The 14166-nt window shown below is 41.4% G+C and overlaps 2 protein-coding genes across 2 annotated transcripts; one reads left to right on the top strand and one right to left on the bottom strand.

Annotated features, from left to right (window-relative positions):
• Window positions 1–1071: 1071 nt before the first annotated feature.
• On the bottom strand, window positions 1072–3288 carry mafbb (v-maf avian musculoaponeurotic fibrosarcoma oncogene homolog Bb). Its single transcript, XM_042090365.1, has one exon. It carries the CDS (start codon window positions 3012–3014, stop codon window positions 1998–2000), a length of 1017 nt encoding a protein of 338 aa, XP_041946299.1. The 5' UTR covers window positions 3015–3288; the 3' UTR covers window positions 1072–1997.
• A 3276-nt stretch (window positions 3289–6564) lies between these two features.
• On the top strand, window positions 6565–14092 carry si:dkeyp-97e7.9 (DEP domain-containing mTOR-interacting protein). The gene is made up of 9 exons (XM_042089507.1): window positions 6565–6738; window positions 8889–9067; window positions 9307–9430; window positions 10016–10194; window positions 11185–11391; window positions 12961–13092; window positions 13210–13280; window positions 13409–13513; window positions 13592–14092. The coding sequence occupies exons 1-9, from the start codon at window positions 6614–6616 to the stop codon at window positions 13715–13717; spliced, it is 1248 nt and encodes a 415-aa protein (XP_041945441.1). The 5' UTR covers window positions 6565–6613; the 3' UTR covers window positions 13718–14092.
• Window positions 14093–14166: the final 74 nt, after the last annotated feature.

The following is a 14166-nucleotide window of genomic DNA, read 5'->3' on the forward strand; positions in this document are numbered from 1 at the left end:
GGACTAAGGTCATACACACACGGACACTACTGACAGTACCAGGCAGATGATACAATGACAAGAACATGACGAGGACAGGCCTCTTAGTGTGATCTTATTCAGATTGAGTTTTAGCAGCGTTTGAAACACGGACGCTATTTCCCCTTCTCAGAAAAATTAAAATGAGAGTTCCTCAATCTCTCAGTGAAGCGTCAGTCCAAGACATTCCAATTTAATATTTTATTTACTATTTCCTTAAATGCCAGAATCTTAAAGAACATCAAACAACCAAAATAATATTATGTTATGCCCACACTGTTTCAATTTTACCCTGTGATGAAAGAAACACAGAGACCTCAATCCTTATTTTTGTGTGTTTTTGGACATTTCGTCAAAACTACAATGGTGTCTTTCAACATGGCCTTATACTGTATGCAATGGACTGCATTGTTGACATATACGCATACTATATGCCACTGCATACGGAGACTTTTAGCACGCTCGGTTTCAGTGGAGCAATATATTCTGTGACTCCAGACAAGATTTCAGCTGACAGTCCACACTGACAGTGAGTCTGAGATGAAGGAAAAGCACAACGGTGGCATTGTTTTGACCATCTCTTGTTGTATTGCCTGTCCTTGAAAATGTGCACACACCACAGACGCAGTACACGTGCGCACACACACACACACACACACACCACACAAAGGTCCAGCTACAAGAAATTCAAACCGTCAAGAAACCATCACATCAAATCTGAGGGGACATTTAACAAGGGCATAGATTTAGATAATAACAAGAGAGAAGTGCTCTCTCATCAGGTCATAATAATTCTTAGTAATAAATGAAAACAAATATACAACTGCTTGTCATTTTAACTGAGTTTGGGTGCCCACGGGAACTAAATGGCCCTGAATTTAAAATTTGAGCACATTATAGCAATTAGGGAATTAAAGTAACTAGCTATTAGCTAACAAGACTAATTAGCAACTTGTAAATTAAAGTAGCTATTAAGAATGTAATATTAATACTATGTTTATCTGCAATCTAAAACACTGAAAGTGATAATTAAAAAGCAACAATTCAACAATGTACAGTATGATTTTTAATGAACAACTTGCAAAACACCCCATTCCCTATAAGATGGACAGCAAGAGAATAATGAATTCCATTTAAAACAAATCAACAAAAATTCTTCATTATATCTAAAGGTAAAAATTAAACGGACTGCGCTGAGCATTTCATTAAATGGATTTACAATCACAATCAGAGGTGGACACACAGTCCATCAATTTGTATAAGGCCAGCAAACAATCTCCAAAATACACCAGACAGCCTACATGACAGGTTACACTGAAATATATCACTTGTAAAAAATATTCAATGTTTCCAGTGAAGTGATAATATATGTTCTGATCTGTCTTCTAGCAGACCTAATTACTGAACATAAACATAATATAATTGCTTTCAGAAGTCAAACTTTTATACACAAATATGCACCATTCAACTGAGACAGGGTGACTTGAATAGACTAATACAATTTGGTGTCATTTTCGTTTTGAGAATAAACTGTACAAAATCAGAAGAACGTCTCAATAACTGTACCAAAGTCAAACAGAATACAAAGTTGTAGTCCCTGACTTATCATAGAAACTTTGAAGAGAGGATAAAACAATCGCATTGCATAACATAGGCCCTAGCACATGAAACGGAAGAAATAGTGCGAGAAATCATATCGGTGACCAGCACAACTCGTTTCTCCCGCTGCTTCACAGTCATTTTGCATGATAATCACTGAATCATAGCGCAATAAACTATGAATAAATATGTTTATGAAGAAAAGGCAAATGAGATAGAGGCTTTTGGGCTTTGGAACTGTTCACTTCAGTGTTCCCCTGAAGAAAGGAATTCCCTTTCCATAAAAAGCCTGGTCAAACAGTAGCCAGTTTTATTGCAGTCTGTAGAGCAATTACCTTCGCCCTGAACATCACAGTAAACAGTCCCGTACTGTAACAAACTCACATTAAAAACTCGGGCGAGGACGGGCTGTCACTGGTAGACCCAGTTTCACGGTAACCGCTGCCACCAGCCAGACTCTCACACTTGAGTTTGTAAGCGTCTCTCTCTCGAACTAAGCGGTTCAGCTCGTGCTTTAGGTGCTCGACCTGAGACACAAGACTGGTCTTCTCATGCTCCAAATTGTGCTTCTGTTGCACACGCTTGTGGCGACAGGACTGTGCGTAACCCCGGTTCTTGAGGGTCCGGCGTTTCTGCTTCAGGCGGATCACGTCATCTTTGGTCAGGCCCCGGAGGTGACGGTTGAGCTCCCGCACAGACATGGACACGAGCTGGTCGTCTGAAAAGCGGCTCTCAATGCCCTGGTTCCGGCCGTGTCGGGACTGGTGGTACTGTTGATGCTGTGCTTGCTGTAGACCGAGTTGCTCATCGGACACTGATGGAGACAGATCGCTGAGGTCTTGCCTATGAAGGTATTCGCTTTTTCCTGGATTTTGCGCCCCAGGGTGACTCTGAAGTGCGCCGGAATTATGTGGAAGTCCCGGGTACTGCTGCTGATGGAGTGGGACGGGATGCTGCGTTGGATAATGCGCTGCTCTGTACGCGTCAAACTCCGTCGGCTGATAAGACGAGTGCATCTGAGGTGACGACGGATGACCGTGAACTGAGTTTCCAACAAGGGCCTCCACTGCATCTTCTGGTGTCAACCCCAAATTGTGCGGCTCCAGATGAGAGGGATACGCGCCACTTGACATGGTCCAGTAAAACTCTTCTTGGTTGTTCCTTTGCCCGGTTGGACTAAAGCCAGGCGACGAGGGCTCGGAGTTGCAAGGGGTGCTCATTGGTGTTGTAGACAATGAGCCTGGAGTTTGGACCTGGCTACACTGCTGAATAAAGGTGCGGTCAAGTCCCAGTATATGTTCCTTTTTCACGTCAAATTTCATGAAGTCAAAGTCGTTTCCGAATTCCAGTCCAGTTTGATTTTTTGCAACACTCAAGTGGTGCAGTTCAGCAGCCATGCTCTTTTTATTTCAATAGGAGACGTGGTCAAGAGCTCTCGTCAACACTTGCCTTTTACGCATGCGATGTCCGCCGAGAACCCGGCTGCAGGATCTCATTAAGTCCGATGAAAATCCTTAAATACCACTGTAGGAGTCAGACTTGCAACTGAAACTCTCGAGATTTTGTCGTAAGAGACAATCAAACCGTCCTACAAAAACTGCACGTCAGCAGTAAAGAGCGTTCGAGCGCACGGCCTCAGCGGATACAAACTCCGGCGTGTTAAAGCTGTCAAAGCAGCACGCCTTCTTATTGAAGCAGCGTTTCGTGATGTCATGCGTATAAGAGGACTACCTCCTCTCTTTCGTCCAATCAAAGAGCGATAAGATTTATGGATGAGTAACAAACATTTTATTGTCTATGGTAAAAAACTGATTTTTAAATCATAAAGGTAGGCTATTATGGTTTAAAGTATTACGGTAGGTTGCTAAAAGCAAAGGGTTTGTAACATCATAAGACTATACAATCACGATGTAGGTCTATTTATGGCATTAGGCCTACAGTTTATGATGACCCCACTGAAAATATTGGTGTGTTGGTCGTAGTATAGGCCTAGGCTAGTTTCTGATAGGCCATACGTTTATTTTTTAAATTAATATGTTGTAACCTATTTTTTTTAAAAACGAAGTCTGTTAAAAAAATGAAACGCTTCAAAACAGTAAATACTTTGACAAAACAAGCAGAACAGCGGGGTAATGCAATTATTAGTACTTGAGTCCAGGAACAGGATTGATAAAATACCTAGCCGCTTTAATCAGTTTATTTACTTGAGCTGCTCACAATACGAAAGATTGTTTTTTTGCCCTGGTGAAATAAGGAGGCGACCTGCTGACACCTCGTGGATAACATTTTGAAGTGCCCGTGAATCGCGAAACCCTTGTGGCTCAATAGGGTTACAGTGTTTCCCTGTCGCTGAGGTGCATTTCTCAGATCAGAATACAGATTCTGAAAACTGCTTGTTCAAACCCCACAAGGTAGGCTATAGTCATTTTGCATAAAAAAACAATTTCTCATTGTTTTGAACAAACAGCTTGAAACAAAATGCCTTGGTAGGCTACACCTATACCAATGTGTTCATTGTCTGCTTATTTTACATCAATTGCTCATGTCATGTAGACCAAACAATTATTATACTGGTTCTCTGTTTAATAGTCCTACCCCAAAAACATTTACACGTTTTTTTTTTAATTGCTTAAGTCATTACATGCAAAACAGTTGACATAATCTATAAGTTCTTTCTATAATCTATACGCTTCTATTAGGCCCACCTTTGTTACCACAGTTTTTGGTAAATGTGTCCTAAATTGATTAAGTGGTCTCATGCCAATCTTAACTTTCACTTACAAGGGGTAATGTGTGAAGCATTAGATCAATGATCAATCTGTTCTCTGCAATGGCTCAGAGGTGAACACTCAATTGGCAAGCATATACTATATTGTATAGCCTACGCAGAGCAATTTCTGACACTGTCATGGAAAGACAACAAAGAAAATGAACATGGTCAACAGCCTGCAAGAGGAGCAGTGTGGATGTGGGGTGGAAGGATAAGGAGACAAAACAGAGGAGGAACAAGAGGCCAAGGCGTGTATGACCTTGAATTAATTGTTGACCTTGTTCTTAAGCATGGTATTAAAATGGCTGAGATTGGTGAATGGGTGCAACATTGGAGTATTGTAATAAATACTGTAAGACTACCTTCCTCTTTCTCTACTATGCTTCATTGTAAACTAGATGTACCACAGAGCGGTACAAAATATGACCGCCGCCAAGTCCTGCACATTCTCTCCACAAAAATAAATCACGCTTGTCAATTTGTCTCCATCTCCTACTCCATCCCCTACTCTTGCAACTTTTTTTTGGTGTGTGTGTGTGTGTGTGTGTGTGTTTATGTGTGTTTATGTGTTTATGTGTGTGTGTGTGTGTGTATGTTTATGTACCTGTGTGTGTGTGCTTGTGTGTGCATGCCTTTTTTTGCTTTTTCATTTTTAACTATGTGGCGCTATACCGTAAATGAGTGGTTATGGGATGGGTTGAGATGGCCCCTTAAGCCCAACTTATTTTGTGACCATGTAATCTCAGCTTCATTGTAAATGAGGGCTTCTCTCAATGAGCTTTCAGAGAATTAAATAAAGCCCACTAAACATTAGACGTTTGATGGACGTGCAGATCATGTCTTTATTGCGTCCGTCGGTCCAAGACCAATTCTGGAAGACTACACGACGTGCAAACTAGGTCAGCTATTTGGACGTCTAACCATGACCCCATTTGGACGTCAATAGGATTAGGTAACCTTTTTTGGACATTATACAGAGGTCCTGTGGATGTCAGTACTGGATGTATTATGACGTCGTCTGGCGTCACAGTCTAAACCTTCAGGGGACCAAAATTGGACGTGCAAAAGACGTGTCTTTGCGCAGTGAGAAGTATACTACTACTACTACTACTACTACTACTACTACTACCTCACAGAGGTGGCAAAGGGCCCCATTTGAGCCATGGTGAGCAGATAATGCCATTCGATTGAGGGAGATACAGAGGGTCGACAATAACGTCTTTGAGAACATCCAATCTGTGAGTGCCCCGACAGCGTGCTGAAAAGACACCAGATGAGCATGAAACAGATCTACAAGATGATGAAGGAGATTGTGACTGAGTGAAAGAGCTCTGTCCTCTCACTGATAGGAACGACAGTATGTGTAGAAAGACTGTGCTGTAATTTCCCATACAAAGGTGCACATGGCCCTGCCAAAGGTGTGTTTCCTATGTTTTTTTTCTGTAAATTTGTAATTTGTAATTTTCTCTTTGTGCAATGCAGTGCTGTAAAAATCTTTTTTTCTCCATAAATAATGCACCCACAATAATGTGTAACTTTGTAGTATTGAAGTTGCTATGCCACACAGGAAAACATGTGCCACCTTGTATGTTCAGTCAGTGCTACTAAAATCGTAGTCACAATTTTCAATAGGACATACTTGAGGAGTAAACTGTTATAGAACATAGCTAACAATTTTGACTAGTTCATAAACAATGGCTCAAGGGCTTGTCATTCTGATGGCACTGGCATTTTAACTGGCATAAATATTTGTTTTTTACACATGTGTGACAATGTGACAGTGTGTGTAGTAGTTTGCACACATTGTTTTCACATTGCACTTATTATTGATAATTAACAATGATGAGAAATGCACCAAAGTGACTGAAAAAAAAAACTGTAATACTTGCAACCTTTCAAGGACACTTGGAGTGAACTGTTTTTTATTTCAAACTTTACTTTCATTCAAAAAAGTATTTTCCTATAGAAATACTTTATCTTACTAAATGTGCCTCACCCAAAAATCTGGATAAACGAGAATGAAAAAGAAAGAATGTAACTGTGTGTGAGGTACAGACCCCTGTATTTGTGTACATAATATCATTCGACATTGTGGTGAGTGGGTACTTCTAGTCCTTTCTTTGGTATTTGGTAAACAAAGAATCCACCAATAAGATAGTTGATAGTTGAGTGCACTTTGAGTGAGAAGGCCAAATATGTAAAATAAAGAACAGCAAAACAGCATAAATGGAAAGAACAGAAAGGAACAAAAATAGGAATGGAACAAAAATTAAAAGAACGGGAAGCATTCACAGGAAAGTGAAGTCAAGACAACACAAGGCTGAAGTTATGATTGCTGGGGAACAACTCAGGTGAGAGAGAGAGAGAGAGAGAGAGAGAGAGAGAGAGATGCAAATCAATGCAAAAGTCATATATTGAACTGTGGTATAACTGGTGTATATATAAACTGGCTGGAGATCTGTGTATCAGTAATATAAGTTGCCTAGAGTATAGAGCTCATGCCTCTCAGCTAGAGCACCATAATATATAGCTGATTTACTTTTCCGTCACAGGAGTGCAGACTACAACCCCAAATCAGAAAAAGATGGGACAGAGCTGCAAAAAGGACATATAACATATCAAATGTTAAAAAAAAGACAAATTTGACTATTTCATAGAAAATATAATGTTCATTTTGAATTTGTTGCCAGCAACATGTTTCAAAAAAAGGGGCAGAGGCATGTTTATCACCGTGTTGCTTCACTTCATTTAGCAACATTCTTTAAATGTTTAGGAACTAAGGAGACCAGTTGCTATAGTTTTGAGAATCAAATGTTGTCCTATTCCTGCCCGATATAGGATTTCAGCTGCTCAACAGTCTGGGCTCTTCCTATTTTTTTTTTTATTCCATGATGCACCCAATTTGTCTGGACTTATGACAGGTCATTTTAGCACCTGGACTCTTCTTCTAATGGAGGAATACTGTTTAAGAATTAATTCTGGCATTGTTTTCCTGAAATATTCAAGGTCTTCCCTGAAAAAAGCATTGGGCCCTATCGTACACCCGGTGCAAATCGCGCTGCAAGGCTTGTTCTTATCTTATTAATTTAGTGATGAATTTTTCGGCATGTGCTCCGCTTTAATTAAACATTGCACCCAGGGGTGTGCAAATTAACGAAACAGGTGTGGTCTGGCGCATGATCCAAATATCGCTATCTTACACCCTCTAAAAATCATTACGCCATTGACAGAGAGAAACCTCGTCTAAAGCAAATGACGCATATAAAGCACAGCTGAAGACTGTCACAAGAAAACTGTCATTTGAACATTATTGGGGTAAGTGTTGCTTTTTTTCAGGCTATGTTTTCGATTATAACCCCTTGTCAGTCAACAGTGTAAGTAAAACGGTTAGTTAGTTTCACTTTGCCTATGAGTTCAAATAAAAGGCTATACTCTGCTAGTCACATACAGGTTGTAGTAAAGCAGGTTTAGCATACACAGTCTCGCATGCAAGCAGATTCCTTCAAATGCACTGACTGTCAAAGTCAGAAGTCAATGCGCCTTGCCTCACAAAATCACACTGTTAAATTAGAGAATGTGGACTGGACACACCTTAAACTTTGCGATAGCAGTATACGTTGCTGCGATGGCAATATATGTTGCTCAAAACCTGTGTACATCATTCATAATTGATGGCCTTGCCAGATGTGCAAAATGCCGATGCTGTAAGCACTGACGCACCTCCACACCGTCATATGCTGGGTTTTGAACTGAGCACTAAGTAATTGGATAAGTTGGATATGCATAGTCCCTCTCCTCTTTAGCCCAGAGGAGTCCATGATTTCCAAAAAAAATTGCACATTTTGATTGGTCTAACCACAGGACCTTTTTCCACTTTACCTCTATTTTAGGTGAGCTCAGGCCCAAGTAAGACGATGGTATTTTTGTATCATGTCTAAATACAATTCCGTCTTTTGCATGGTAAAGTTAACGCTAGCATTTATGAATTGAGTATCAAACTGTGCTCTTAGACAATGGCCATCGGACATTTCCCTGAGACCATACAATGATTTTCTTTACGGAAACAGGTCTGGTTTTAATGCAGTGCCATCTGAGGTCCAAAAGATCACGCCCATCCAGTATTGTTTTTCTTGTTTTTCAGTTCTGTCCATTGTTTGCAAAGATTCCTCTAGATTCTCTGAATATTTTAATGATATTATGTACTACATGATGAAATCCCCAAATACTTTTATTAGTGTCTGTAAAGGTTTGATTTTTCTTCATTTGTTAAATTAAGGCATTAAGATCAATTTTTTTATTCCTTTTTTAGTCAACTTTAGCATGGGTGTGTAAACTAATGAGCACAATTGTATGTCCTTTTTGCAGATAAGTATGGGATTATGAGATTTGGAGATTATCATATTCTTTTTTTATTTGCATTTTACACAACATCCCAACTTTTACTGATTTGCGGTTGTATATTATAATTAAAAATGTGAAACCCTGTTTTCTTCTACTGCAGACTACGATTGCATGACGGAAAACTCATAAAGGAGCACAGATACCACCTGCGTAACTACCCAAACTGCTTTGTAGCACATGAGGTCATTGATTGGTTGGTAAGCCACAAAGAGGTACCAAATCGCCAAGTGGCTCTTCAGCTCATGCAACACTTGATAGACCATGACATCGTTCATCATGGTACACATCTTATCTCTTATGGAATACAAGGGATGTGAAAATAGATAGTTAGTTTTCTTATAATAGTTTTCTTATAATAAAACACTACACATATGCAAATTTAAAGTAAATTAACTTACTTTACTGACATAGGAGTAGATGAGAGAAAGGTTGGAAGTGTGCATGATTGCGTCCAAATAAATTCTGAGTGATTTATTTCCTAAGCTTGGGAAAATGTTTTTTTGTGTTTGTTTCTACAGTGTGTGACAAGAGCCCCATCTTCAAGGATGCCAAGATGTTGTACCGCTTTAGGAAGGATGATGGAACATTTCCCTTCAACATTGAAGTGAAGGTCTTCATGCGTGGGCAGAGTCTTTATGAGCAGTAAGAGTTTGTTTAAATTAATTTAGTAAAATACCCTTTGATGATACAGAATGTTTCCGTCATGTTATTGGACAGCAACAAATCCATCTGCACGAGTTAAACATTATAAAGTTGAGAGGTTTGGTGTGGATTACCGAGGCCTACTTATGAGATGTCACACAGTAATACTGAATTTAAGAACCTCTTACAAAAGATTAAAAGTGTGGAGTCAGATAAACGTGACACTCAGGGAAATGAAAAAAGGGAATGGAGTGACAGAGGGAACAAATGAGTGAACAAAAGAAAGAAAGACAGACAGAAAAGAGAAAGACTCCCGTCTTGATACACATGCAACTTTTTGAGCAAAGATGTTACTGATGATATTCTGGCTCTTTTCCACTTTTTATTCCAATATTTGCAACTCATTTGTATTTGGATAATGTAAATCATCAGAAGGCAACTTGTGATCATGCAACCAGAACATTAACAATCTATCCTTTTATTAGGCCTACTTGGCAGCATTGCTCCAAAAGTTGCCCCATGTATCGTCACATTAAAAGATGGAAAATTCTATGTGACAACACCAACAATGCTTACTCTTCTCAGTCTCATCGGCGGCAGGGACACCATCCTCCAGCTGCGGGAGGAGAAAGGGGTGATGTATGAGCGCTCTTTCCCCGGCTGCCAGTTCATCGACTGGCTGCTGCAGAATGGAGAGGTGCCCAGCCGTCGGCAGGGGCTGGAACTGTGCAGGGCGCTGCTGGAGCATGGCATCATTCAGCACGGTTAGTGGGACACAATGCCTGACTTAGGTCAACGCGGCTATGAACTAGCCTGGAAAATCCAGACCCTGATAATCTAGAAAGATTAAGGGTCTGGCAAAGAGCAATGTAATGGCCCAATTCGAGGGGCGGCAACAAGCATGCATTTAAAAATCTCGCAATTGGATAACACTAGATCATGTTTACTATGAATGATTTCGGACTTCGACGCAATCGGATAACACTATGACCAATGTGTACTGTCCTCCAACGTTGCAGCGCTGTCTTCATCAGTTTAGATGGTTCCCCGGAATGCAAGGGGAAAAAGTAACGTGCATCATTGCTCTTTGCCAGAGTGTCTCGCAGAGACAATTCCATTGTGCTCTTGCGAGAACTCTGGATTTCCAGGGTAGCTATGAACAGAGCAGAACGGTGAAAGGTTTCTGAGGTTTTTTTGAGAACTACAAAATCACAGAAAAGTTCCTACTATCTTTGTCTCATATGGAAAAGGTCCTGTAACCTGTCAGCATCATATTTATTTCACACCTTCAGAGAACATTAGGAAGATTTTTTTCCCTTCCATCTCATATCTGTGGTAGTCACCATCACAAACAGCCGATACAACAGTCGCCTCACTTGATATTGCCTACACAGACTCCACATTTCTCCTTTCATGTTTCTTCCATTTTATATACTCTACATATATACTTATCTCTGCAGACTGGAAAACCTGTATTTATCCAACTATACACTGCACATTATTAATCTATATTGTCTACACAACTGCACAGAATACCTGCACTTGGTATTTAATGCTTCTTTGCACTTCTGGTTGGACTTCTGGTCAACTGCATTTCATTGGCTCTACGTACTCTGCTAAAAGACAATAAAGTTGAATCTAATCTAATCTAATTCTTTCCACACCCTTTACCATTCTCTCTTCTCTCATTTCCATCACACCTCCACTTTCTTTCTTGCTGTTTTCATCTCTATTCCTCACTGTCTTCCCTATAGTCTCTCTGAAGCATAACTTCTTCGACAGCGGGCTCCTGTACAAATTCTGCATCAACTTCCGCCGCCGCCGCCGACTCTCGGAGCTGCTGAATGAGAACGAGCATGACGAGGAGGGTGTGGCTCCATCAAGGCAGGAGGAAGGGGCCGAAAGCCCCTTCGTTCTACGCAAGAACCCCTCCGCACATGGAAACACCACCTTCTTGTCAAGTGTGTATAGTGTAGCATCACCAATTATTAGTACCAAACACTGGAGATCACGAAGAGTGATGCAGTTGGTAACTACACCTGGCTTCTTGACTTCAATAATTAAGTAGCTGTAAAACTCGTAAAGCTTGGCAGAAATAATTGCTAGATTATGGGAGAGATTATAGCTGCTGGGAGAAGGCGATTAACCTTTCCTTAAAAAGCTTCAATTCAATTCAATTAAACTTTTCGCCATGTATACAGAGATACTAAGAATTTGATTTGGTCTTCTCCATGCAGGCAACACAAAGTGCAACAGAAAGACAAAAATAAAGACAAAAAAACACAATACAAGGACAGACAGGACTATTATGAGCAATAAATTAATAGGAATGTAAATAGTGCTGTGTTAAAAAAAAATAAAGTGCAATGAAGTCTAAGTTTAAGAGTTATTTAGGAGGGCTATTGCCTGGGGGAAAAAAACTGTGGCGGTGGCGTGATGTTTTGGGCAGAAAAGCCCTGTACCGCTTTCCAGAGGGGAGAAGATTAAACAGACTATTGGCAGGATGAGAGGGGTCGGCCACAATCTTCACAGATCTGTTAATGGACCTGGAGCTGTACAGGTCCATGATGGGGGGCAGGGGGCAGCCGATGATGCGCTCTGCTGCCCGGACGACTCTTTGTAGCCTGGCCTTTGCACGGGCTAACGCAGAGGCAAACCAGACCTTGAGGGAGGATGTTAGCACACTCTCAATGACCGCTCTGTAGAACTGTACCAAGATGGGGGGACTGACCTGTAGTCCTTTCAGGCGGCAGAGAAAAAACAGGCACTGCTGGCCTTTCTTCACTAGTTGGGAGATGTTATTGTCCCATTTGAGTGTGTTGGTGATGGTTGTGCCCAGGAACTTAAAGTCCTCACAGTAACAGATGAGTTGTTAATGACCAGAGGAGGAGTCGTCGGGGGCTTTTTGCGGAAGTCCACTATCATCTCCACTGTTTTGTTGATGTTAAGGTCCAGGTTACTGACTGCACACTCCAGGAGACTGACCTCTCTGCGGTAGGCTGACTCGTCGTTGTTGGAGATGAGGCCTATTATGGTGGTGTCGTCCGCATATTTGATGGTTTTGACAGAAGGCTCTCCAGAGGTGCAGTCATTGGTGTACAGGGAGAAGAGCAGGGGGGAGAGCACACAGCCCTGGGGGGCACCGGTGTTAACTGTGCAGGGCTGTGAGAGATGTGGGCCCAGCCTGACATACTGAGTCCTGTTGGTGAGGAAGTCTGTAATCCATGAGCAGAGGAGGGGGTGAATGTTCAGATGGGTCAGTTTGCTGTGGAGGAGGTCAGGGATGATGGTGTTAAAGGCAGAGCTGTAATCCACAAACAGAAGTCTTGCGTAGGTATTCCGACTGTCCAGGTGTTGTAGAATGAAGTAAAGTGCAATGTTGATTGCATCGTCAACTGAGCGGTTGGGTCTGTATGCAAATTGAAGGGGGTCCATGAGGTGGTCAATGGATGTTTTGAGATAAGAGAGGACCAAGCGTTCAAATGCTTTCATGAAAAAACTGGTTATTATTCTGTTGTTGATACTTCTAGTTCAGCCCTCTGAACTGAAGGCGGCATCAGGAGCACGTCGGGGCAGTCTGACAAATCAACAAGTCACTGGCAGTTACAGTCATGCCAACTCCCTCACCTCAGGGCCTGTGGTGAGGTGCAACCCCAAATCAGGTGCTTTATCAGTTTACATGACACACCACAGTAGAGATACAGTGCAGAACACAGAGATAGACACTTACCTGCAACATAGGTTCTTTCACTGACCACTTTGTGTGCTAATGTTGACAGTGCTGAGGAGAAATGTCACCTGTGAAGAACTGCTGTCCCCTGGTGCTCCTTTCATCAGGAGGGTTTTAACGGTAAGATTTAGTAAGATTAGGCCTGTGTTTTTCCCCCTGATCCTTCCAACGACAGAAAAACAACAGTGTTATATATCTCCACTGATCATTATGTTCCCTTCAATGAATGTGTGTATGTGTGTTCACAGGTGTTGGGAGATGCTTTGGGTTGGGGTTTTGTGGTTAGGGGAAGATCCCCGTGTTATGTGCAAGCTGTGGATCCCAGCAGTCCTGCAGCAACTGCTGGGGTTAAGGTATAGCCTACCTCCACACACTCACACCCCAAACAAATGCATAAACTTTTTTCTCATTCTGTTGTCTCACCCCTGCAGGTGCGTCAGTTTGTCTGTCAAGTGAATGGGCGCAGTGTTCTCCATCTGGATTACCGTACACTGAGAAAGCTTGTGATGACTGGGCCTCGTACTGTGGTGCTAGAAGTGATGGAGCCAATTGATTAACCTTTGGCAATCAGCCAGAGCATCTTCCATGGAGCATACATTTATGACAGCTCTTGTGTTTCTAAGATTTTGGTTTCACTTTTTGCCATAGCTATCAACACACTGTTTAGGCCTATAGTTATTAACTAATCTGGTAATTGACCACATGCAGATAGGTGTAACCTATGGATAGACCAGTAGGCCTAAGTCTAGCCAATATAGGCTAAATGTCAACTTATTAATGCCCAAACCTAGCCTACATCATATTTGTTTGGACTTAAAGACAGAGGAAATCATTGTTTAATTACGTTAATAAACAGCAGGCCTACTCTGATTGTTTATGGTGCTTCACAGAGGATGTGGATTTATGATAAATAAATAAATGTATGAAATAATGCTGATGTCTGTGTAAACCATAGCCTACCCCCCTACTGGCGGTGTTGGCAAGTCGGCAATGTTTGTTGGCCAGC

Source organism: Alosa sapidissima, chromosome 4 (assembly GCF_018492685.1).
Source record: "Alosa sapidissima isolate fAloSap1 chromosome 4, fAloSap1.pri, whole genome shotgun sequence".
Lineage (NCBI taxonomy): Eukaryota > Metazoa > Chordata > Actinopteri > Clupeiformes > Clupeidae > Alosa > Alosa sapidissima.